Source organism: Abramis brama (genome assembly GCF_963993115.1).
Source record: "Abramis brama genome assembly, chromosome: 17".
In the NCBI taxonomy this organism is placed as follows: domain Eukaryota; kingdom Metazoa; phylum Chordata; class Actinopteri; order Cypriniformes; family Leuciscidae; genus Abramis; species Abramis brama.
In genome coordinates this window covers 30,833,140-30,859,854 of record NC_139979.1, presented here as the reverse complement: position 1 = coordinate 30,859,854, position 26,715 = coordinate 30,833,140, and the positions used below count along the sequence as shown (strand labels likewise).

Below are 26,715 nucleotides of genomic sequence, written 5' to 3'. Positions count from 1 at the left end.
GTTAGTTTTTCTCTAGATGTTTCCACAGACCCCGTAACTCCCCAAGTTTGAAAACCCCTGACCTAGACGGCATTTTTGGTCATGACAAAAGTAAAACAGCCATAATGTACTAATCATAACAGATTATTAAACATAATGTGAGTTTAGAATATTACAATTCACAAACAGACTTGACAAATAAATCCAGAATATTTGGCCTTAATCTGAAAAGTATGTTTATTTGTTGATTCAGATGATGTAAAACAAGATGTAAAATACGTCTTTGATGTCCCCAGAGTGTGTATGTGAAGTTTTAGCTCAAAATACCCCACAGATATTTGTATATAGCATGTTAAAGTTGTCACTTTTTGAGGGTGAGCAAAAACGCACCGTTTTGTGTCTGTCTCTTTAAATGCAAATGAGCTGCTGCTCCCAGCACAGGAGGCGGAGCTTCAAGAGCTCGTGTCCTTTTACCTCACACAGACACACACTGAAAATTTCAAAAACTTTTAGCCTTTTATGTTCAAAACGAAGTCAGACAATGATGGAGAGACTCAAGAAGAAGTGACAACATTTCTGACATTTCTGTACGGTTAGTTGATGAATTGATGTTGCTGATGTGTAGTTATCTTCAAATCATTGATTAAATTATTCTGTCATGATAATCTATAAATCGTGTCCCCGGGGGCGAGGTTTATGTAAATTTTAAGGTTTGTGATGTCACTAACCCGGGAGGAATGTCGTGTAGTCCCAACCAGCCGTTTGTTGTAGTCCTTAAAAAGGAATTTCTTTAAAAGAAAATTTCTCCCTTTGCTTTGAACGTTAAGCGTTGTAACTTTGCAGATGTTGTTTATGCTCAAACAGCAACATTACACACTAACTAAAGTTAGAAAAGTGAAATCATAATCAACCACCCCTTTAATGTGTCATATTGCAGTAGAATCATAATTACTCCCAACTTGATTACTAATAAATACTACATTTGAAATATACCTGACAAGATGTGTTTTATTTTGTCATGTACAATTTCTTAGATTACATTATGTGGTAAAATAAAATCAGAAACAGTGAAGTAGAAATGGACAACAAACATGCACTTCTTTAAGGCATCTAGAAGCGTGACGGCAGAAGCTCAGAGCGGTTTTGAGGTGAGAGAAAGACCTCAGTGTCTCCTGAGCGCTTAGAAACAGTGGTTTTGAGTCCTGCAGGCTCCATCATCTCCAATCCTCATCATTTCCACAGGGTCTGAGTGGATGTTTTCACACATTCAGAAACATCTAACTTCCTCCCGCTGTTGCACATCTTGGCCAGGTTCTGCAGCGGTGAGTAAAGAAAGGCGGTTTAAATGTAAATGTTGATCATATTTTTGCTTAAAGGTCAGCCCAAAATGAAAAATGTCCTGATTATTTACTCACCCCGAGGTCATCCAGGAAGTGCATGACTTTCTTTCCTAAGCTGAAGAGAAATTTTGGAGGAAAACACGCCAGGATTTTTTTCCATCTAATGCATGTGAATTCTGCTCAACGTAGACCATTTTTGACTGTCCAAAATCCAGATTTAGGAAGCTTTAAAGGGCTCCACACAACCACAGCTGACAAATACGGGTCTATTCAAGTGAAACAATCAGTCTTGAACCAGAAATGCTCTCCTTGGTCCATCTCTGCGAAGCGCATTCAAGAGAGTTGAGTTCACGACCTCTGGTGTGACGAGAGCTGGATTCAAGGTGAGCATTTGTAGTTAAAAAGAACATCATTCTTTCGCTACAGAAGACCCTGATGGTCGTGCGGAGCCCTTTGAAGCTGCCTAAATATAGATTTTGGACTGTCAAAAAAGGTCTATGTTGAGCACCATTCACTCGTATTGGAGAAAAATCCTGAAATATTTTCCTCCAAAACCTTAATTTCTCTTCAGCTGAGGAAAGAAAGTCATATACATCTTGGATGGCCTTGGGGTGAGTAAATCTTTATTGCACACACTTTATGTTGATGGATTTCCTATTAAAACAGAATGTCATGGTGGAACCTTTTAAAATGGTCCCAGGCACAATCTTGGAGACTCTACATAGAGTTCAGCAGGAAGGCCATTCTCGTTCTAATGAGCATTAACTTATAAGATATAACATGGTTTCCAAACTTTTGTCAGATGAACCCCTTCGACCTAAAATATCTACTTGAAGCCCCCCTGAGATTTTAAACAAATGTTTCAATAATTTAACGACACATTTGCATGTTCACGGTTCTCTGATGTCAGTCACATGCAGATAAATGAACAAAATGTGATCTTTTTTAGTAAGTGTTTTATTTTGATTGTTTTAAAATAACTTTGTTTGAATTTTACAAATAAGATTTTCATAAACTCATGAAGCCCACTTTGGGAAACCCTGCAGTAGATTGTCTCAAAGCAAACCCACACGCTTTAATTTACACTTCACGGGGTCTAACAGGTATTAAACTAACACATAATGCTTCATCAAGGTGTTTGAGCAGCTGGATGAGGAAGACTTACACTAGCAGCTCTCGCGATACTGTTGGGAGACTGAAGAGCCGCCAGTTCATTAAGGATTCTCTTCAAATCATTGTCACATGGTTCTGCTGAATGACAGAAAAATAATAATCACATTAAAACAGACAGAATTTGCTTTATGCATGCAGTGTAATTATTTACATTCCTATGAGGATAAGACTGATAATTGGTACATACGGTTGAACGATCTAAAAATTTTAAGTCGACTTTTATGACTAAAGTCGAGTCGCCGTCGACTAGTCGCTGATGATGTCATTAATGAAAAAATAAGCCTGAACCTCGAGCCGAGACTCAAACGCAACGGGTTGCTTTGTGCAGAGATATGGTATATTACACAGGGCTTTTATATGAGTGCATTAGTGAGGGAGCGACTGCGTGTGAATTACTTCTGCCTGGCAGCGTCTCTCTACTAATACTGAAGTTGTGGGTTTTAGTTACTCAGAAATATATGCTTGAACCTTTTCAGTTTCTGAGCTATTTTATTGATAAATCACAGAACAGTGTTGACAGTAAGTTTCTGCGCTCCTGAATGTCCCTGTGTGTGTGATCTGCACGTGATGTTTGAGCGACTGTCTGTGTGTGTGTGTGTGTGTGTGTGTGTGTGTGTGTGTGTGTGTGTGTGTGTAATGCAGCAGAGCACTCGTTCAGAATGGCGATTAACTTACATGTAAGCTGTTTAAAACGTGCATTCACCTGATCCATGTTAAGCATCTAGATAGTATAATCAAACATATCTTGTGGAGCAGAGTATGCAGTTATTTGTCATTTTAATTGTTAGAAACTGAGCGTAAAAGTGGACTTCAAAGATTTCTTATCCTGTTGCGCATTGTTCTTATCCTATAGGTCATGAATGATCAGCGACTAGTCGAGGTCAAGCCTAAAGCTTAAAGCGTCATTGCAGAGCATTTAAGTCGACTAGTCTGTGCAACCCCTTGTTCATATAAGGGTGCACAAAGTAATATTGAAATCAAAGAACAAACATTTTAACTTGGAAAGAAATAAATAGTATTTGAGAAATATCATTTTAAATGTAATTTCTGTTAATCGGTTTAATTTCAGATTAATAAATTAATAGAATTTGAGAAATATCGGTTTAAATTTAATTTCTGTTCATCTGTTTAATTTCGGATTAATATATTGTGTCAAAATAAAGGCTTAATATTTAATTATATTATAACAGATATTGTATTTTGAACATAGCCATTGTTTTGTTCTACATGCGCACCATGTATTCTTTAATTAATAACTAGTAGTCAATTATAGGAATTATTAAAGGGGTCCTATCATGCTTCGTTACATGTTCATCTTTCTTTAGTGTGTTGCTGCTTAAGCATGAAAAAGCTCTGCAAAGTTACAAAGTCCCTCCAGCAGGAGTTATTCTCTATATCAGTGTCAGTGTTTCTGAACTCCCTGAAACGCCTCCATTGTAGTTTTGAGTTTTCTTCCGGGAACAAACACGTTATATATATATATATATATATATATATATATATATATATTATACAATATTCCCAATAATTCCCACCCAAGGCATACGCAAAAAAAGGGGCGGGGCCTGGTTGAGTTGCACTGGTGTCGGATTTGGGCTCGAACTGATACGGCAAAACTGATGTCATAGTTAGCATAGTTACAATAGTGTTTACAGCGCCTCGGAAAGCCAATCACAACAGACCGGTTGCCGGCTGACCAATCAGAGTAGACTGTGCTTTTTGGGAAGCGGGTTTTAAAGAAACCGAAACTAAAACAGAGCGTTCAGACAGAAGGTGAAAACAGGTGCTGCAACAATTTAAAAGAAAAATAATGTTTTTTGAACTTTAAATGAGGAAAACGTATTCTAGTAGACTCCATAACACCATACACAAAATTATGAACCTGTAAATGAGCATAATAGGACGCCTTTAAAAAGAAATATTACGATATAACTACTTAACTACATTTTGCAGCTGAAGGTCGCTGCCATTTTGAGAGTCAGAGCTTTCATGTTTTAAATTCAGAGTTTACAAGTTTCAATTGCAAGTTCTACAAGGAAGTCGAAATCTTGTAATTACGGTAATTCCATCAAGGCAAGAGCGTACTTTAAAATACTACTTTATCATGGTCATATGATCAGACATTTCTGATTGTGGAATAAATTAATCGTGCAGCAAATATACCCGCAAACAGGCCAATTCTACAATAGCACTGACGTCAGCGAAATCCGTGTTGTATAAACCAGCAAAAAATGATTTTAAACACCTTTAGATATGTGATAGCTTTCAGAAAACATTTGTTAATTTTTAGGAGACTGTTGTTTGCACATATTAGCACATACCTGGCTCAGGTGCATGTTGCAGCTGCAGGTATGGATGATCGAGGAGTTCTGCTATGGAAATCCTTTCTCTAGGATTGCGAACTAAACACCTCTGAAATGAACAGACAGACAGAAAGCACTGTACTATGAAATTCTTGAGCTCATTAATTGACTATGTGTACATGTGCAGCAATAATGTGATTATTTCCAATTATTTATATTTGTAAGGACGTTTACATGACATGAGCAAACCTCTTCACTCCTCATTATTCGCTAGCAATTGTGGTTATTTTTACTGCCATTATTCACAAAGCCCAATGCACTACTCACATTCAGTAGGTTTGTCACTGGCCACTGATTTGATCTACTTGCGTCAAATGCAAAACAAATTTCTATGGACGTACTGGATTATTTTTGGTGACGCACATAAAAATGTCTTCATTTCGATGTTTTCGACCATCAATATGTGGCATTATATTCATGTCAAACAATGTTGTCTGTTTCCTCAGCACCCCAAAAATGCGATGCCTTATTTACAGAATTTGCACGACAGCATCATCTGTGTACGTCACAACTCACAATCACATTCGCTCTTCGGTCAGAGTGGAATAGATGTGATTAAAGTGTTTACATGCCATGATTAAAATCAGCATATGCCTCATATTTTACTATGATTATGAGCTTAATCACACTTTAATTTGATCAAAGTATTGTGTGTACATGAGATAAAGTTTAATCACAATATCTCCTAAATCTCATTATAATCGCACCATGATGGTGCATGTAAATGTAGTCAATGACTGTTCAGCACAGCCAAACATTCTGCACACCTTAAGTACATCAAGTAGGTCCTTTTCTGGAAAATCGGGGAAGTCGATCTCATGGGACGGGTCTATGATGGCATGGATTTTGCTTATCTGATTGGTGATGCTCTGGAATGGAGTCTTTCCATAAGTCATGCAATACAGGATACATCCCAGAGACCACACATCCCCTTTAGCACTGATCTGTGGACAGCAGAGGAAAGAATGATGGGATCAGACTGCGTAATCTACCATTATACTCTGTTCCTGCATGGAACACATTAATATCAGAGCCGATAATGATTTTGAGGCACTAAAATATGAACTCTTCTCACCTTTGACCCTGGTTTTCCATTGGAGGACGTGTCTTTAATGGCCTCTGGTGGCATGTAGTTTAGAGTCCCCACCTGACGCACATCATAAAAACAAGTAAATCAAGTAGAACAGACCAGAAACAACATTTCTCTGTAGATCACAGTTCTGTTCCAGCCCAACCTGTGAGTCCTTCATGATGCTGGTCACGTCCGGCTGAATACGGTTGGCGATTCCAAAGTCGATTAGTTTCAGCGAAGCATCCACAATCACAAAATTAGCTGGCTTTAAATCACTGTGGATGATACCTTCAAATGAAAAATGCAAAGAAATTAATCAATTAAAAAGTGAAATAATTAAACTAGATTTTTACATTTTGTACAAAGAATATGAGTGTTTTTCCATGAAACGCACCCACCCGCGTGTCTTTATTATAGACGGTAACCAAAAAACCCTAAAAAGTGGCACAAAACTAGTACCCAAAAATCAGTGTTAAAATAATTGACAAAAACTAAAACCATAAAAAAAGCATTTTTGCTACTTGAAATAAACATTATCTGAAATAAACAGGGTTCTTGCAGGTTTCAGTAAGTCAAATTTAAGACCTTTTTAAGACATTTTAAGGCCATAAAGATTGAAATTTAAGACCTACACGACGCATTACCAAATAAATATTCAAATCAAAGAATTAATTTTATTTCAGTGAATTCAGTAATTGAAAAAGCATTAATTTAATTTACAGATAAATCACATTAGTAACCTTCCACACCCAACAACGCGTGTCAGAGAAAAGAATCAAATTTTTTTTTTTTATAGAAAATTGTACTTTGCATATTATACTGTAAAAAACACATAATTAGTTGATTTTAGTTGATCATAGTTGATCATGACTAGAGATGAAATGGCATGAACATTTAATTTCATGATTATAGTGACAAAAATGATCATGGTTATCACAGAATCCTGTTCAAAAAGTACAAAAACTACACAATGAAATCAATTCACCATGTTTTATGTCGAAAACCAGCAAATAACAAATAAATTTCCATTAAAAATGAATATTTGTGTCTTGCATGTTATATACTAACATGTACAAGGTAAAATAAAGGTTTGACAAAAAAGGTTTTATAAAAAGATAAACCTCACATATTTCAGACTTTAAATATTTTTTTTATAAAAAGAATGAGTCCAAAAAGATAAATTACTGACATTTACAATGCACTTTAGCTTATCTTTTATTATTAATAGTAAAATTCGGTCCTATTTTCCCGTCTGGCGTCTGTCGTTGCTATGCAACCATGCCCTGCGTCTCCACAATGACAAAAAAGTTGTAGTGGCTAATGGATTTCCCACCACCGAGAAATGCTTGCTGTAGCTCTGCTACAAGATTTATTTACGGAGAAGAGAACACCACCCGTAGTGTTTGGGTGCACCCCCATCATTCCTGTTGATTGAGCTTTCAGACAGCGCCTGGAAAAAACGAGCGTGTCGCTTCTATTATGAGCACGCTTACCGCGCGCCTACATTTGAACGAACTTGAGCGCGCAAAAGACGCGATATGTGAACGGCCTCTTGGCGAGCGACCTCCAATCAGGCCGCGAGCGACGTGTTGGAGACCCTGCACTAGAGCTCCGCTTCGTAGGCTACGACTCGATACTTTTTTGCTACTTTGTAATAACTTTCTGCGGCCAGCGTTTCTGGAAATAAACGAGGGTAAACCCTTTTTAAGACCTGCCTAAATTAAATTTAAGACCGCGGATGAAAATCTGTCCGTTTTTAAGACTTTTTAAGGCCTTAAATTTGAAGTTCAGAATTTTAGACTTTTTAAGACCCCGCGGGAACCCTGAATAAAACAAATAAAATAAAAAAATTAACTTTTTTTCCAGCTAGTTGCCAGGGCAACATTTTTATTTAGTTTACCTTGATGTGTTAAAAAAAAAAACAACAACAAAAAACTAAAACTAGACATATCGGAGACATATCATAAATTATAGGACAGTTTCTGACTGCTGAAATGAGCTTCTCATTCAATGGTATCGTGCGTTTTGTCGCTTGTAGTGTGAACGCAGCTTAAGGGATCTGAAATTTTGTAAAAGAGACGAAGAAATGGCGTTTTTATTACTCAACAGCCGAGTAAGGTTTTTATTTTATTGAACAGATAAATTGCCATATGTAGCTCTCTAACAAAAGCATTATCTATTGTGAAGGGTCATTTCCTTATGGTTGCTGTTGTTTGTGCTGGAATTTATTTAAGGAATTGTATTGTCAAAGCTAATGGCGACAATATCTGTAATATTGAATGTATCGCCCAGCCCTGAATGCTTAGTAGAAAAGTATGAGAAATAGTAGAAGTGATGGTTTAGAGCAGGGATGGGCAACTTCGGTCCTGGAGGGCCACAGTTTAGCTTCAACCCTAATCAAACACACCTGAACAAGCTAATCAAGGTCCTCAGGATTACTAGAAAATTACAGGCAGGTGATTTTTTCAGGGTTGGAGCTAAACTCTGCAGGACAGTGGCCCTCCAGGACCGTAGTTGCCCATCCCTGGTTTAGAGAGTGCGAGAGGTGATGGTCACCATGTTTGTGGATGGTGTGCACAGCCTCCAGCATATTCCTCCAGTAACATTTCCTATCCAGCGGGTTGACGGACTTGCGGTTGCGTAGCCAGGTGTTGAGATCCAGGTGTCCGCACTCCATGAGCATGTAGATGTAGCGGCTGGTGATCTCACTGCAAGCAAGCAGGAACACAGCTCGTCATTTACAGTGTTTTCCCAAGCACAGCACAGTCGTGATGCTGGTGAATCACACACACACATCACACACACACACACTTACTAGTCATAGAGTTTAATGATCTGGTCACTGTACTGTTGAAGATGATTCAAGTGCTCAATCTCATTCTTATAGCTCTCCACTGCCTGGGCATCGGCCTCCTCTAGATTCACATATTTCACAGCATACACATGCTTCTTATGGTCAAAAACCTGATACACCTAAAAAGAAATATATGTTATTTCTGGTACCCAAAATGAATCGTATGAAATAGAGAAGTATACACTCAAGACGTCATTCTTTCATACCTTACTGGATCCGCCTCGACCGATCATCTTGAAAATGAAGAACTGTTTGCCCTTGATTGTGATGGATTCGTTTGAGAAAGCGGAGGAGGGGGTCTGAAGGGTGAAAGATTGTTGCAAAATTAATTATAGATCAGAGGCAGAAATGAAGCCTAGAGCAACATAACACCCACACTTTTATCCACCTGACTCCATTCTGGTATTTTTGAATATTCAATTTTCATTAGTTATAATGGATTTCTTGATATCAGGAATGTATTTTTACTAGTAAAAAAGCATAATTCTTGATATCTACAATTGCATTTTCACTAGTTAAATTCTTCCATTCAAAGGCAATGATAGATATCAATAGTTTCTTACTACTGGTAATTGAAATTCCACCATACAAATGTCTATGAACAACTGAATTATTACGAGTAAAACTGCTAATTTGACCAATCGTTTTGCCAGATAAGACTCTTATTCTCCGGCTGGGATCTTGTAGAGCCTTTGAAGCTGCACTGAAACTGCAATTTGGACCTTCAACCCATTGGTTCCCGTTGAAGTCCACTATATGGAGAAAAATCCTGGAAAGTTTTCCTCAAAAACCTTAATTTCTTTTCGACTGAAGAAAGAAAGACATCCAACATCTCGGATGACATGAAGGTTGAGTAAATTATCAGGAAATTTTAATTCTGGAGTGAACTAACCCTTTAAGTAAAATGCTACCGGTATTGACTTACAAAGCCAAATTGGCTTACAAAAGGTATAACATATTGCAAAATTTTACTAGTGAAAATGCAATTACAGATATCAAGAATAAAAGCTTTTACTAGTCTAAATGCAATCTTTGATATTAAGAATTAGATTTCTGCAAGTGAAGCTTAGACTGTAAAAAAAAGGTTTCTGAAGAGCATTTTTGAAGCCTAAAGTGTGCGGAGCCGGCCGTCTGCATCGTCAAGTTCGTAGAGCTTTATTCAGTGCATTTTAAATTCTGATTTTGTCCACCTCTCAAATTAGCCTGGCTCCGCCCTCCTCCGCGCTCCCGCTCAATTTTCATTTTCCTTCAGTACGTCGTCTGGGTTTGAGGTATATTCGCAGGTTTTCTCCGGCCAATTTTTCCGTCCAATCCCCAAACAGAGGGAGTGGCTGAGAACGATGACGTTGTTGAGGTCATACGTCACGACCAAACGTTAAATGCCAAACGTTAGCGATTGGTTATGGCAGATGTATTAAATTGTTTGAAATACTCCCGAAAAAAGCACAAACACGGCAGAGATGGCAAGTTCAGACAGCTGGAATTAGCTGAGGTGACTGACGGCTAACAGACAGCAGACAAACAGCTAGTAGTGATAGCAGCGGCAATCCACCTGTCACTCAAGTGGCCACGCCCTTAATTATGCAGAACTTTAAGGCTTAAAATAATTTAAACAGATGAGTTAAAAAAATTCACCCCCTTCACAGTTGTCATTTAGGGCAAAATTAGCTGTACTATAGACCAAAACCAATTTTTGTACCAGGCTGTAAAAAAAAAAAAAAGTCTGCTGTAAAGTTGGGCATTTTAACATGGGGGTCTATGGGATTGACTCTCTTTTGAAGCCTGTCTCGAGCGGCCAGTCGATGAATTGCAGTTTAAGTCACTTCCGTTCTGTGTTGGCTTCACGAGAGAGACTGGAAGGTTGCCGCTCGGGAGTGAAGTCATGTTTTATATTTAAAAAACTAATTTTCACTAGTGGAAAAAGTCATTCTTCGATATCAAGCAAAATACAAATCACAAATACTTCATAAAATTTTAGCAGATGTAGATAATGGAGGTCTCTTAAAAGAAGAAATGTATTATTTGCTCATGGCATATCACATTCACTTTAAACAAAAATAAAAATACTCCTTAATCTGCTCTGCTTTCTTACCCAAGCCAAAAAAATTGGATGCTCTCTTTTTAGTTGATATGATAAGCATGTTTATCTCTCTATCACATATTGTATTTCTCAGCCTGTTTGATGTTTTGGAGATACGCAAGCCTCTTTACCTGTGATGGCTGCTGGATATAGGACACCTGGCTCTGAGGAGTGCAGGGCAACTGAGCGTGACCCATTTTCTGTGCCGTCGATGGAACAGACACTATCACTGGCCGCTGCTTCACCACAGGAGTGACGAAACTATCAAAGGAACAGAAAGCATCGTTAAAGTATGGATAGTTCATCAACACAGAAAGATCTCAGGTCTCTTCAAAAATATCTTTATTTGTTTGGAAGATGAACGAAAGTCCTACAGGTCTGGAACAACATGAGGGTGAGTAATTAATAACAGCATTTTTATTTTTGTGTGAACTAACCCTTTAACGTTGAGAAATCAAGGCCACTTCTAATCCATGTGTTCTGCTGTGTTATTACCTGTTTGCATTTGGGTCTTTGTAGTTGGGAGTCTGACAGCTGAAAGAGGGGTGTAATCTCGGAGGCGCAGGTGTTCTCATAGCATGAAGTGAGAGTGAAGTGGAAATGGGGTCTGCAGGAGGTTTACGATCCTGAACAGAACAACACAACAGATTGATCATGAACCGACCCCAGCTGAGTCCGCGCTGTAATCATTCTAACTCAGACATTAGACAAGCGTGAGCTGCGGTCAGACCTCTGGAGATGCATGTTTGTTAATGAGAGTAGGAATCTTCCATTCTGATGAAGTCTCCTTGACATGGGACTTTTGCTGCTCCTCGGGAACCTTCGTTGGATTTTCCTCATCCATTTTGTTACTTAGTGCTACATTTTCTGCAAAACCAAACCATTTTAATATCATTATTTTCTGAACAGGCATTTTTCACTTTAAAACTAGCACATCCTCAACTGGAAATCTTTGTTTTTATTGTGAAAAGAAAAAACATCTTTATCGTTGTCTTGGTGTAGGGTTAAGGCTGAGTCACGCTGCACCGACAGACGCCGAACAATGCGGACAATCACCAAATAACACTGTGTCACTTCTCAGACATTCCACGACCTGATAAACACTGATTGAACATGTTCAATGGGCAAAAACAAGCGCCGACAAACACCAGTGGTTCTCAACCAGGGCGCCGCAAGATTACTCAAGACAAACCAAGCATTTGCAAAAGACAAAACATTTTATTTTATAATTATTGTATTTATTTTTTGTTTTTCTTGAAGAACCATAATTCCCACTGGATAATGAGGAAGCCTAATTTTAATGGTGTGTTTTCTAGATTTGGAAAAGTCATGTAAATGAATGGCATATTTATAATGAATGTGCATTTTTGTAGTTATGCCAACTTTTTATTTTATTGAGTAAAGATTATGAGAGTAAAAATATTTTCAAAAATCTTTGTCCATAATCCTTGTTCATTAAATCATGAAAAACTTAAAGTTACGGGGCCTTTGAATATTGTTGCACTGACAATGAGGGCCTGGAGGTTGAAAACCACAGATGAAGACGATGTGGTGATGCAGTGGACATACGAGTTATTAAGAGTCTCTTTATGAAAGTATTATTCTTTGTATTATCTTATGTCTCTTCTTTTTAATTGGACAGCAATAATGTCTTGCAACTTGACAAAATATGTATTTCAATATCACTGAAAATATTTACACATTGAAATGATCTTTTAAGTATTTTGGAGATTTCTTTGCAAACCTTTGGTGCGTATATCAAATATAAAAATGAGTCTGGAGTAAACAACATTGAAGTCTACCTCAAACAAACTGAAAAACTCGATTGCTATGGACTGTAGGACCGTTATAAGCAGATCTTCAGTGATTTAATCACAGTGTAAACAATTAAATAAAAATGCAAAAAAATATATGTGCGCCTTGTAGAGTTCTGCTACCCGACCCGAGCCCAACAGGTCCCGAAAAACTCACTCGGATTCGGGTTAATGTTTAATGAATAGCCTCGGGTTCGGGTTCGTAACTAAGAAAAATTATATAGGCTATACATATAATTTGCATGCCGTGTTGTGATCGTAAATATGAGCACGCAAGAGAGAAAGTACGTGCGCAGTTTCAGCGCCACCGTCCTGCTCTGATTGCTGTGTTGTGATCGAAATAGTGCGCGCAGGAGCACATGAGCAAAACCGTTTTGTAAAATGATATACGAATCCTTTTTATTTTATCATATATCATTTTGCAAAACTGTTTTGCGCACGATTTCGGTCACAACACCGCAATCAGAGGAGGACGGCGCTGAAACCATCAACTTTCGATGCTGTTCTCTTCCTTCATAACTCGTACTGAGAAAGATTATATTTATGTAAATAGTTGTGCAACTGCGCAAACTTTGTTTTGAAGTTTAATGTTTGAGTTCCAGAGGAATTTGTGACTGTATCACCCATTCTACCACATCAAAGTTTCGTAAGTAGTAAGTCCCTGGTTTTTTTCTTTTTCTCTTGTGTGCTGACTGATGAGGGGGCCGCTGGGCCTTGGTGAAACGGTGTTCGTACATGTAGGCTATATGGCTATATGTGGCTATATGTGTTGAATTATCGTTGCAAGCAATCATAAAATACAGCTTATTAAAAAAAGGTATTTCTGTGAGAAACGGACCTTGGGTTCAGGCTTAAAATATAACCGTAATGGTCGGGTCCGGTTAAATGATTTCGGGTACAGGCCTGGTTCGGGCTTCAGACCTCTAGCGCCTTGGGTAAAAAAAAAAAAAAAAACGTGTCCTTTACCAGAAAAGTGTGACTAACCTGCAGTGTTCTCCTCAGGCTCAGCAGGAAGCAGAGGAGTTTTACCAGAGTTCAGATTTCTGATCGCAGTCTGCAGCAGCTCAACAGGCCGTGCGTTCGAGCTCAATGCTTTCTGAAGAATCAAATTACTCTTCCTAGAATTTCCTGAGAGATGTTAAGAACATATTATTACACAGGTTTTTAAACAGTTTTCTTCCATGTTGACTCGTGCTGAATGACCATGTTCTTACTAAACCAACAGAGTGTCATGTGTTACCTTGTGAGAGCTCAAACTGAGCATGTGCTATGTGCACGAAAGCAAAAGCTTTACAGTGTGATCTGGCAATACTGAAATGATCTTGAGCGTCTTCTGGATCTTCAATTCTGTAGAGATTGCAAGGAATAAATTACTCAAGATATCAGCTGCTAACTTGATACTCAGAGTAACCTACCATTGACTTACCCTTTCAACTCCGCAAATCGCACCAGCATTTGAGCGTAGCTTTCAGTTTTGCAATGTTTTGCCAAAGGAAACCTGGCGAACACTTTAGAGTAGATGTCCAGGAGTTTGGAAAGAAACGCAGAGTCTGAACAAGGGTCTCCTCTCTTCTCTAGGCTTTTCAGGAAGATCTGACAGCCTTCAGGAGTGTTTGTGCTGATGAGCTGGTTGATGTCAGTGGTTTCTATGGAAGAAGAAGACATCTGAAGAAAGGAGTGCACTACAACAAAAAGTTCCTTGAGCAAACCCAAAGTCATATGATGTCTTTGTCTGGGGAACAGACTAAATTTGAATTTGTCATTACACATTTTGGGTGGACTACTCCTTTAAACAGTTAATATCTTAATTAAAAATTACCTTCCATTCTAGCAGTTTCTTTTCTTTCTGCTCTGTGTAGAAGTGCTGTGATGGTGTTACCCTGTTCAATGTCCTCCCTCAGATGATCTGGACTAATCATGGGTGGCTGCATAGAGGAAGACACTGTAAGGACTTGAAATGAAACGAGTGCTATGATGCACTAGTGAGTTTGTGTCTATAGTAAGGTCAGATGACTCTTATACCTTCAGGTTCAATAAGCTGTAGGAGTCTCCATCTGGAGTGCCCTTCTTTGAGAAACACATCGGGAATGCGGAGCGGACACTTGAACCACTTGTTTGCCTGTAGAAAATCAAACATTAAGGCTTTATAAAGAGCAGGGAACTTTTAAACAGGGTCATATGACAGTACATAGGCCTATTGTGTTTATTAAATAAACACTCTGATTGATATTAAGAAATAAACCGTCTGACTGAGGTTATTTGATCTAACCGTGATTACAGACAACCACGACTATTGCGCTCTTTTAAAAGGCACAAGGGGAAGTCATATACCTATATTATATTATAATCAATATTAATTGGTCACATTTTATATTAGGTGTCCATAACTACTATTACTACTTACAACAAATTGCTGTTCATATTGCATTGCAAAACACTTTTGCTGCCATTGAGGAGGGATACGGGAAAGGTTAGGACAGGTTTGCTGGTATGGGTAGGTTTAAGAGTGGGTTAAAATGTAAGGGAAGGTCAACAGTGTAATTATAGATGTATTTACAGAAATTAATTACAACTGTAATTACATGCAGGGATTTTTTAAGTACAATGTAAAAACATGCATGTACACTTAGTTCATTGTATCAAATGATTAATTTAAATGTAAGTAGTTAAAGACACCTTACATAAAATGAGACCTAATAATTCTTCAAAATATTTTTGTATTTAAATAATAATTTCAAAAAAAAATCTATTAAAAAAATATTACCATTGCAAACACTGTTATACAATAGTACATCTAAAATGCATCTAAAAACTCCCAGCAAACTGTCATTCTTCAGGTCGGATAAAAATCCGTATAAATACAGAAAAATTAGATCCCAGAAGTACATAATTAACTGGATTATAGTAATAATCAAATTAGCAATATTTGCTTTTGGTCATATATCAGCCACCCCTACACAGATTCACATTTCTCACCTGGAGAAACTGTAGGTAACAGGAGCTTCAGCTTTCTGAACACCGTCAGAGTCATTGCTCTCGTTTTCAGGGATAGAGAGAGGCACCATGGGCACTCTTTCTGCCTGTAGGAATGAACAGAAGTGAGTACATTACACAATTCCTCTTTCAATTGTTGCTTGCTGTTGTTCTCACACCTTACCATGGCCACTCTTCTTGGTTGTGAGCCTGTTCTCCATACAGGCATGTTCTCATCTTGTGGACTGAACTTCTGATCACTCCTGGAAATCACAATGTTTAACATCATCAATTTCTTTACGGTAAATAATAGGGATGTCCCGATCAGGTTTTTTTGCCCTCGAGTCCGAGTCAGAGTCATTTGATTTTGAGTATCTACCGATACCGAGTCCCGATCCGATACTTCGATAAAAAAGAATAAAGAAGAGCAAAAAAAAAAAAAAAACAGATCCAGGATGTTCCTTATTTTTTTATTTAATTCACCTTATTTTAACATTCAACAACTCTTACAAACAGAGCACTTCTGTGAGGTAGCTTGAACAATCATTTATGTAATAAATAACATAAATTCTTCACCTTTGCACTGCAGGGCTTGAATTTTCGGTGCGTGAATGCCGGGGTTGCGCATAATTTAAACCATTCCCGCAAGGTTAGCTTTTATAGTGCGAGAAATTCCCGCACAAATATATTTGCTTCATCTCAGAGCAATTGATTAAAAAAAAAAAAATCACAGATGCGAGAAAAAATGTCAAACTGTCTTTTATTTTCGAATTTAATTCGAATTTAATTCCTCAATCAGCGCTGGACCGGCTTTCTCTGTCTTCCGCTGAGTCCTGGCCGTAGACAGATCATATGTTTCACGCTGTCAATGCAGTGGTCTGCGTTGCGCTGATCTTATTCACACTATCGAGTGTAGGTGCAGCATTCTATCATTTTGAGTCATAATGAGCTGTTTGTGAAGAAATTATCCGCTTCCAAATTATGCCATTTTAATCAAGAAACTGAAACATTAAAAAACATGTTGCTCTTTATGGTGTGCGAGTGATAGAGCGCGGCAGCAACGAACCAACTGATCAGCTTACAGCGTAACAACATTGAATGCTCGGCCGAACAGCTGATCATAGCTGTACAGGGCGACTTATTATTTTTCATCTCCATAAATATATCTAGTAGTAAAGCTAATGCAAGGGCTAGAAATCTACTTTGCTGATACTTCCTTGTCATCATGGAGAGCGCAGTTCATGGTTGCATAGCAACGACAGACGCCACAGAGAGCAAGCGCTTGAAGGAGACAGCGGTGCGCCCGCGCTTTCACTTGGTTAGTTTACACATCATACGTCTTTGCAACAAAGTGATGTCATGCCGCACGCGTTGTAAGTTTCTGTGTGGATTCTAACTCTGTGCCACCGCATAACTATAGATGTGTTAAAAAATAATTAGAATATATACATATATATCCGAGTCCTGATCGGGAGGTAACGTCCTATTCCGATCGAGTCTGAAACCACGTGATCGGGCCCGATTTCCGATCACGTGATCGGATCTGGACATCCCTAGTAAATAAATAATTCTGTCATGTGAAATAGGGATGTTACGGTGAAGAAATATCGATAACATCAAGGGCATCAGGGAGCCCCTATCAATATGCGGGGTATTGAAATTGCCTTTTAATGTGTGTTTGTTTGTACGTTCGTTCAAATTGGCAAACACATGTAGGCTACTCTGTGTGTAGGGAGTGTACATTTTACAAGATAAGATATTTGTCAATGACTGTCAGGATCTAATGCGCACCAAATCCTCCACCATCGTCCTGTCCTGCATGATCCTCACTATCTTCACGTGATCAGTAAAATCTGACTCCTGAGCAAAGCAGACGCTTTCAGTTTATAATTGTAGCGACTGTTGTCCAACTGAAATAAATGGTTTATCTCTACAAAAGCAAATAGTGAAATGACTGATTTCTATTTGTTTTAATATATTATAAAATTTAATTTATTCCTGTGATCAAAGCTGAATTTTCAGCATCATTACTCCAGTCTTCAGTGTCACATGATCCTTCAGAAATCATTCTAATATGATGATTTGATGCTCAAGAAACATTTATGATTATTATCAATGTTGAAAACATTTTTATTTCATGATGCTATAATGAATAGAAAGTTCAAAAGAACAGCATTTATCTGAAATGGAAAGCTTTTGTAACATTAAACACTACCGTTCAAAAGTATGGGGTCAGTAAGAATTTAAATTTTATTTTTGGGGGAAAGAAAAATAAATCAATACTTTTATTCATCAAGGATGAGTTAAACTGATTAAAAGTTACAGTAAAGACATTTATAATGTTAGAAAATATTCTATTTTAAATAAATGTTGTTCTTTTGAACTTTCATCAAAGAATTTTGATTTAAAAAAAATTGTACACAACTGTTTTCAACATAAAAATAATTAATGTTTTTTGAGCATAAAATCATCATATTAGAGTGATTTCTGAAGGTTCATGTGACACTGAAGACTGGAGTAATGATGCTGAGGAATACATTACATTTTAAAATATATTAAAATAGAAAACAGTCATTTTAAATTGTCATAATATTTCACAATATTACTTTTTTTTTTTTTTTGTATTGTTTTTTATCAAATAAATGCAGCCTTGGTGAGCAGAAGAGACTTCTTTTAAAAACATAAAAAATCTTACCGATCTAAAACTTTTGACCAGTTGTATGTATGCATGTATATAGCTGTTTTTTCAGGACTTAAATTTCAAAAACTCCAATTCAAGTACTTCAAGGACCTTGTATGAACCCTGCATAAATGAGATAAGCGTGTCATACCCCTGGGGAAAAGTGCTGCTGGCCTGCAGGTCACATGTTCCATCTGATGTTCTGGAGCTGCTTCTCACAGAATCTTGAGCATTGTCGTGTGCAGATACTAGAGAGATTTCACAAGTCATTTAAAAAGACAAGCATGATTCATAGAAAGCAAAAGCATGCATTACATAGAGCAGTATAATAGAAACAGATGCTTACAGCAAATCTTCACAAATCAATGAATAGATAGCCCAAAAATGACAATTCTCTCATTTATTCTTACTTTCTTCTGTTAAATGTTTAATGCAGACATGCATTAGTCATATTATTCAATGCAATTACAAACATGCTCACAGATGGACATCATAAATGTAGCCAACACAAACCTGACATGTTCTCTTTATCTTCTTGTGAGAGGAGCTGGCGTTTGCCTAGATTCAGATTCTGCACGGCAGCCTCCAGAACGTGCCTGGGTTTAGCATTCATTTCAAAAGCTTTCTGAAGAATCAAAGTGCATTTCTTAAAGTTGCCTGGAGAGAATGAAAGAAACTTCATGACCGTGTGTTCTCAATTAGCAGACATTTTGAAAGAGGCAAAAGCTACATGTGTCTAATATTTTTACGTTTAGTCTCCTTACCTTGTAAAAGCTCAAACTGTGCATAAGCAATGTGGACAAAGGCAAAATCCTTACAGTGGGATCTCGCTATATCAAAACTAGCCTGAGCATCATTTACATCTTGGATGCTGTTGGCAAAGAGAGACATTACAAATAAAATAAAACAGTTAAAACGCATAAAGCTTGCCGCAAAGCACTGGCAAAAGCAGCCTAATGATTATGAATGTGTCGGGGGGAAAAATAGCAAGGAGACATTTTAATTGTTTATTAATAAACCAGTGTTTTTTGAGTAAGTGTTGACTACAAAGATGAAGCTGATGTTGCTGACTAGTAAGGGTTGCAAATTTTGGGCAAATTTTCTGGGAAATTTCCATGGGAAGTTAAGCTGGGGAATTTTGGAAATATTCATTACCACGGCAACCGCTTGCGCGTCCACTCTGAAAGTAACTGTACACATAAGAGACGGATAGATACATTATTTAAGGTTATTTCTATTCGTTAGAATATTGATATATGAACTTGTTGTCAAGTAAGCCCCGTTGCAAGCATGTGCGTCTCTCTAAACTTTCAGTGTGCTGCACTGCTCTAGTTGACTTCTGCGCCTTCCCCCCCGAAAATATCACGTTAATTTTGAAAACGTAATTCCTTTTGTGGATCCTCTTGGTCTTTCTTCATGTTTCCTTGACAAATATCAGTGTCTCAGTCTCACGCACGCTGCACATGAGTTAACCACGCCTACTTATTTACATGTTGTGGTATACACGGAATAAAAAAATCTGTTACGGTTGACATTTTCTTCCGTGGTAACGATATATACCGTCATACCGCCCAGCCCTACTTATGTGGTAAAATAAAGTTATGCTAGCTTATTTAGCATCTAACTTATCAGCTTGCTATCTACTAGATGAATACATTTGTATGTGATATTTGCAATTTAAACATTTAATAAATATATTTCCCCATAATATCATCAAAACTTACTTTACTTTGCCTTCAATAGTCTTGTGCTTTGGGCTTCTGTACGTATGATGGAGGCATGCACAGTGCCAGTAGGGGGTGTGGTCTCAATAGCCATGCAGTAAGCAGTGTGCTATGTGCATGTGATTGAGGAATGGCATGGATATTCAAGTGTATTTGAATGGCATCTGTTTGTTTTAGTCAAGATTATGCTAAAATATACTTTCCTCAACTATATTTAAGTTCCCTATGAAGAGCCAACCCTCAACTTTGAAAATTCCCAGTTTATTCCCATAAATTCCTGTTAATTCCCTTAAATTCCCATTAATTTCCATGGAAAGTTTCCATCTTTGAAAATTCCCAGAATTTTGCAACCCTACTGACTAGTAATCTGCAGTATAGTGAACATGCGCCTGTAGAGAGAAATGCCCCATTCATAATCAGAGAGTATTTGTTTCGTTTTAAAAGTAGAAATTTCAAGCTTTCTATAGGCCTGTTTCTCCTGTCTGTGAGGCAAGTATCCTATTGACCAAGTTTTGGTTCATTTGTGACGCACTCCAGTTCTTCTTGAAGTCGAAGACGGAGCAAGTTTCAACTTTCTGCTCTTAACTTTATTCCGTGCGCTGTCAAATGCTTCATCAGATTTGTTGTATTGTCGGTAAATTATCAATTATCTTGTTGCGAATATTGCATCGCACGCTGTTGGCATCGAGCCTGGTGAAATGTAGCTACACCTTTGATCTTTTCCATCTACTGTATGGGGGTTGGGACGCTTAGTCGCTTACACAAAACAGCCTCATATGTGAGCCACGTCTCTGGGCATAACCAGTGTAAACTAGCGTTTTTCTGCCACAGCCAATCATGCTACATGCTTATTGGCTCACTGACGTTGACAAGATTAATCCCTTAGGTACTGAACAACAAGACATTTGTTGATACTCAATGGTATAGAGGCAATTCGGTGAGTGCCTAAAAAGTATCGAACTCGATACCCAGACCTAGTTAAGTTAGTAGTGTGTTGAAACTAGCAGTTATGGTAAGGGGCGTGACATTTCATTCACCAATCACAATTTACTGGACCAGCTGACCAATCAGAGCACATTGTACTTCTCGGAAGGAGGGGCTTCATAGAGACAGGAACTAAACTTAGCATTACTGACAGACTGGGAAGAGACGAGCTGCAACAATGAGCACATTTACACACACACCAATACGATGATAATTACCAAATATCAGTTTATTGAAATAACCCAATTTACCAGTTTACATGCAAATCAATGTTTTTTTAATAGTCTTTTAAACGCGTTTTACTTGCAATGTATACAAGACTGTATAAAAAAAAAAAAAAAAAAGGTTATTCCCTGGAGGTGACGTCAAACCGTAAGCATTCATGCATCAGCCTACACTCAGAACGCAGATTAAGGCGTTTACATGTCAGGCAAAACTCTAGCCATGTCGATCGGTTTATTCTTAAAGGTCCCATGACATGCTACTTTTTGTAGGCTTTAATATAGGCCTTAGTGGTCCCTAGTACTGTATCTGAAATCTCTTTCCAAAAATTCAGCCAGTCCCAGAATGAGCTTCCTTCAGACGGGCCGTTTCTGTGTCTGTAGCCTTAAATGATAATGAGGAGGAGAAAGGCGGCGCAAGGTGGAGGGTGGGTGTGGCCTTGACCATCTTGCGCAACGGTACCGTGGCGTGCATGTTTACGTTGGATATAGCCTATTGCAATGGCACGAAGACACGCAGTCTTTCAAGAATTTCAGTTTGACCCAGAATCCGATCCGGATGGAGAAGCAACGGATGAAGAAGTTGCAACTCAGCGGCTCCAGCAGGACGTTTCCGAATGGTTAGTTTAAAATATTATGTCTGGATACGGTACTTTATTCAGACGGTTTACAGTTATTATCATGTAGCTAACGCTAACCTACTGTTGCCTTTTCATGAGAGATCTGTAACGTCTGTAATTTATCTTATTACAATTACATCAAGCTCTGCGATCTTGAAATGCGGATATCGCGCGCGCCATATAACCAACAGGAAAACGGTTATCCAAATAACAAAGAAGTGTACAACACTCGCATTACAGTGTGTGTATTCACACACATAAACTGCATAGCTGCATAGCTAATGTTACAGCCACATTCTACGTGTAACAGTCTAGGTAACCATAAACAGTAAAGCAACACACTTATATATCATTAGTTGACTTACTTGTCCGAGGTGTGTAGCTGAGCCAAAGAGAGTGATCCAGACTTTAGTTTCAGACGTTCAGCAAGCCCAGCTCTGTATTGACCCTTCGGTCTTCATTTGTACATCCAATTATTGAGCAATTGTTATGCTTCGCTCGCGCAAAAGCCATGATATCTCTCGTGGACAAACTAAAATCGCGCGCGTTCCTACTTCCTAGCGCATTTTCTCATGGGCGGAAAATATTCTCTGGGCGGGCAAAGCAGACAGGGGAGGTAACATTTCCTCCTTATGACGTCATAAGGAGGAGATTCAAGATCAGCGCGTATGAGCCTCCATTTTCTCAAAGGCAGAGAAAGATAGCAAAAGCTCGATTTACACCGATTGAAATTTCTAGAAACTTGGGGACCATATACAGGCTAGGGGAACTCATATTAATGTTAAAAAACCTCAGAAAGTGAAAATTTCATGTCATGGGACCTTTAAGCAGTTTATGACCATACGCCAATAAAAGGAGAACGGTTTAACGCGTTTACATGACCACACGTGTTGTTGCTTATTGTGTGTAATCAGTTAAGAACGTGCATGTAAACGCACTTATTGAAAAATATGTGGAAAATAATGTGCATTTCAACATTAAAGCATGAAAACCTATTCTAGTAGACCCCAAAAACAAATTCAGGACTTTATAAAAAGACATAGTATGTTCAAGAAACAGCGATCATTATGCACATAACTTCCATAATGAGGAAAAGGATGCAATAAATAATTTTAACTCAGAGTGAAACAGGAGATGGAACTTGAGCGACTTACGCTTTTAACTCTGCAAATCTGACCAGCATCTTGGCATAGCTCTCGTTCTGACTGTACTTCCCCAACGGCATGCTGGAAAACACACGCGTGTAGCAGTCGATGAGCTTTGTGAGAAGGCTGGGATCCGTTTGAGGATTGCCTTTCTTCTCCAGATTGGTCAGAAATGTCCAGCAGGTCTGAGGGGAGTTTGAGCTGATGGCCTGGTTGATGTAATCTGTGTCGTCTGTACGGAAGAAAAGATGTAAATGTTCTGGTCTGGTTGATTACAACCCAGAATTCCTGTTTTGAACAATGATTTTATGATTACTACGGGATTAAGATTTTTAATAAACATTTTAGAAATTGCTCTCAAAAAGATTAAACATTTTAGCGCAGAGCATAATTACAAACATTTATACTGGAATTAGAGGAATGTCCTTAACTTTATTAAAGGGATAGTTCACCCAAAAATGAAAAGTCTGTCATCATTTACTCACCTGTGGTTCCAAACCTTTAAGACTTTCATTCTTCTTTTCAATTCAATTAAATTCATCCTGAATTAATCCACCTCTTAATACGCTTTTAATAGTGTTAAAATAGGGTTGAGGTGAGTTCGGAACAGGCCGGGTAGAGAGAAACGAGCGAGTTCGGCTTGTGCGTGTACAGTTGTTTTGCGTTCCGATTAAAAATTATTTGTTTTTTTTTACACAAAATCATTAGGGGTGTAACAATATATCATGTCACAATATAACGCAATACAAAAATGCAACAATATGTATCGTGAATAGAAAAAAATTTAGTTTTCAGAGTTTTAGTGTCAGTACTTCATTAAAATATTATATATTATGTTGAATATAATGTATAATAATGCAATAGGGGAATATCTGTGTAAAAAAGTGGCCTACATTATTTTAAATGCATCTAGTCTGTGACAGAGAAACATATTCGTCTAAAATAACACTGTTTTTTCAGTTTCAGAATCATGAATATTGTTATTCTGGTGTCTCTATTCTGGTGTTATCCTTTGGGTTTCCAGCACCAAGTCCAAGAATATTCATTTACACACACAATGTAATGTCAAATTTATCAGTTTAATAAACAGTAAATTTTTTGTTAACCTTTTATCATATGTCTTGGAGTATCACAATAATATCGTATCGTGAGTTCGGTATTGTGATATGTATCGAATCGTGACACCCCTAAAATCCATGCTAATTTCTTTCCTCAAAAAGACTTCAATTACTCTGTTGATGAGGTTATCTGTGTGTTTCAGTTCCAACAATAAGTCTTTTCTATCAAGGCTAATAATGCTGAAAGTCGAGTCTGTCCCGTCGTATTTCTGGCATTGGTTTTAATTCGCTTTAGTGCTGAGACTGAGAGTGTCCGCTCGACAGAAGCCGTGGACTCAGGGATGTGTACAGCTGACCCGTGCTCTCACACAGATTTCTGAAGGAAATCAGTAAGATCAACGGGACTTTTGCCTTTAAAATCAGACATACATGCATACATTACAGTCAGTTTGTTCTGTTTTTACCCGGGACAGATCGAATAGTGATCCGTGACTCTGCTTTAAGCTGGAAAAAGGGATTTTTTCTGGTAGGTTTGAACCTGCTGGGGGTCGAGGAGGGAGAGAAACATTAATTTGTGGGTTGAAAAACTATTAAATCTACATTAATGCATTTTAGTTTCGCTACAGAATCAGATGCGGTTAGCTAGCTCTGACTACTAGCAATAGTACACTCTGACCATCCAATCAAAGGATGTGAAAATGCAGACGCTATTGTACACCTGCTAGATGGCCCCGGTGCAGCCAAAGCAAAATCTGATTGGCTGATTAAATCTGATTGATTATCTGACTGGTTAAAACAACAGTTTAATTGCCATTCATGGAAGAAAATATATTAAAGCACAAGTCAGTGATTGTGATAGTGTTTAGGCCAGCAGAGAAGGCCTCGCATAGGTTCGGTTGAGCTTCTGTTTATGTTCGCTTATCAATGTTTATGTGTGTATAAAAGACTCAATTCAATCTGATCATCATATTAAGCATATTAATCTCTCAGATTTAAAATATCTTAATTTGTGTTCTGAAGATGAACGAAAGTCTTACGGGTTTGGAACGACACGAGGCGAGGGTGAGTAAATGATGACAGAACTTTAATTTTTGGCTGAACTATCCCTTTAATTTCCATAACATTTCTAGAGGAAGTCCCAAATTTGATATTCCCTGATAGAGCAAGGTTTAAAGTGTGCGTACCCTGAAAATATTATTTGGCAAATTCATTACCCAAATATTACATTTATTAGCCTACCATCTTTGAATAACCTCTTCATCTTGGCCAGCCGTTGACACAACATGGCAATCTGCATCTGTCGCTCAGTGCTCTCTTCTTCATCCATCTCTGCACACTACACAACACAACCACCAATTACACACACCAATTACACTACAATACACACACCAATTACTACTGCATTGACATCTGTGGAAAATGACACCATGCTTCAGTCTATATATGCATGAATATGTCTCTCCGCAAATAAAAGCTTATTTTATTGTTTACATAACCCCAACTATAAAAACTTTGAAAATGTTTTATTCATAATGATATAATTTCTTTAGTGTTTTTAAAAGTGGAAGTCTCCGCAACAGGATCCCCCGAAACATAGACGTTTAATTTCATTCAAATTAGCCTACAATTTTACTTATTATACTTGCATGCAGCTATGTATGCATATTACAAAACAAAACAAACATAAACACAACACAATTACTGTACTGCATTGACATCTTTGGAAATATTCACCATGCTTCAGTCTATGTCTTTATGCCCGTAACGTTATCTATCTGTCATTGTAAACATGTCTCATCCAACCTTTGATTCATAATGGATTTTAAAGTATTCAAAGTGAACAAAGCCTAAATATCTTCCAAATGTTAACTTAGGTCTCTTTCAAAGGCCAGACTTTGCAAAAATAACATTTCAAGTTTGTTTTGATGATGATGATGATGATGATGCACCAAATCTACAGAAGTAACGTTAACGTTAAAGTCTGAGGGCCTACCAGCATCTGAGCTAGTTTTTATCCTAGATCTTAATTTGATCACTCTCATGACTTGACATAATGATTGTTGTCTTGCTGTGATTAATAACCTGAGGAACAGCTCCACTGTGTCGGGTGATTAGCAGCTATCCGGCTAATCTCACTTTACAACACAACACTCCTCGTTGACAATCGTGCGTTATTGATTAAATTAACGACAATCAACATCTTGACGCACTACATCGCACTGTTTGCATTTTGGACGATGTAAAAGGGTATTTTACTTACCCTGAGACGGAGAAAGGAGGATAATCTGACGGTGTGATCGAGTAATTGTTTTGTTCAACAACCGTTTCAAAATTCGCCACTTCCCCAAAGCGCGCGCTCCTGTTGGTCAGTTTGTATTCCACGTGATCATTTTACAGCCTGATGGGCGGGGCTTCCCTGCCACGTCACACTTTCATTCTGCGCACGTTCTGGTGAACATTTTGGAGAACAGAAAATGTCTACAAAAAAGCGTTTCATATGCAGTAATAGAATATATCCAGTAATATATAGTCCAGTCATTTTAAGCCAAAATGGGGGTCAACCTTGAACAAATTGCAACAGAAGCAAACTCAACTGATTTTGTATCCTCAATATGTCCTGAGTAAGGAAAAAAAA

At 37.9% G+C, this 26,715-nt stretch overlaps 1 protein-coding gene across 2 annotated transcripts; it reads right to left on the bottom strand.

The window, feature by feature from the left end:
• Window positions 1–969: 969 nt before the first annotated feature.
• Window positions 970–26,440, bottom strand: ttk (ttk protein kinase). Of its 2 annotated transcripts, none has more exons than XM_084089980.1 (25): window positions 26,341–26,440; window positions 25,320–25,416; window positions 23,032–23,254; window positions 19,093–19,199; window positions 18,842–18,985; window positions 18,480–18,576; window positions 15,833–15,911; window positions 15,652–15,755; window positions 14,698–14,794; window positions 14,495–14,600; window positions 14,102–14,321; window positions 13,916–14,022; window positions 13,660–13,803; window positions 11,592–11,728; window positions 11,357–11,487; window positions 10,993–11,122; window positions 8,988–9,080; window positions 8,743–8,900; window positions 8,484–8,635; window positions 6,091–6,215; window positions 5,931–6,002; window positions 5,623–5,799; window positions 4,814–4,904; window positions 2,485–2,570; window positions 970–1,293 (listed from the first exon to the last, which is right to left on the bottom strand). In XM_084089980.1, the coding sequence occupies exons 2-25, from the start codon at window positions 25,405–25,407 to the stop codon at window positions 1,210–1,212; spliced, it is 2,952 nt and encodes a 983-aa protein (XP_083946106.1). In that variant the 5' UTR covers window positions 25,408–25,416; window positions 26,341–26,440; the 3' UTR covers window positions 970–1,209. The 2 variants fall into 2 exon arrangements, with proteins under 2 accessions (XP_083946106.1, XP_083946107.1); XM_084089981.1 differs by having other exon boundaries at window positions 2,485–2,567.
• Window positions 26,441–26,715: the final 275 nt, after the last annotated feature.

Excerpts from the sequence above, each read along its gene's own strand:
- ttk (XM_084089980.1), bottom strand. The coding sequence starts at position 25,407 with ATGGATGAAGAAGAGAGCACTGAGCGACAGATGCAGATTGCCATGTTG. Across the intron at positions 6,216-8,483 it reads GCACACCATCCACAAACATG|GTATCATCCACAGTGATTTA; the intron begins GTGACCATCACC and ends TTTCATTTGAAG. Across the intron at positions 1,294-2,484 it reads GTATCGCGAGAGCTGCTAGT|AACCTGGCCAAGATGTGCAA; the intron begins GTAAGTCTTCCT and ends TCACCGCTGCAG.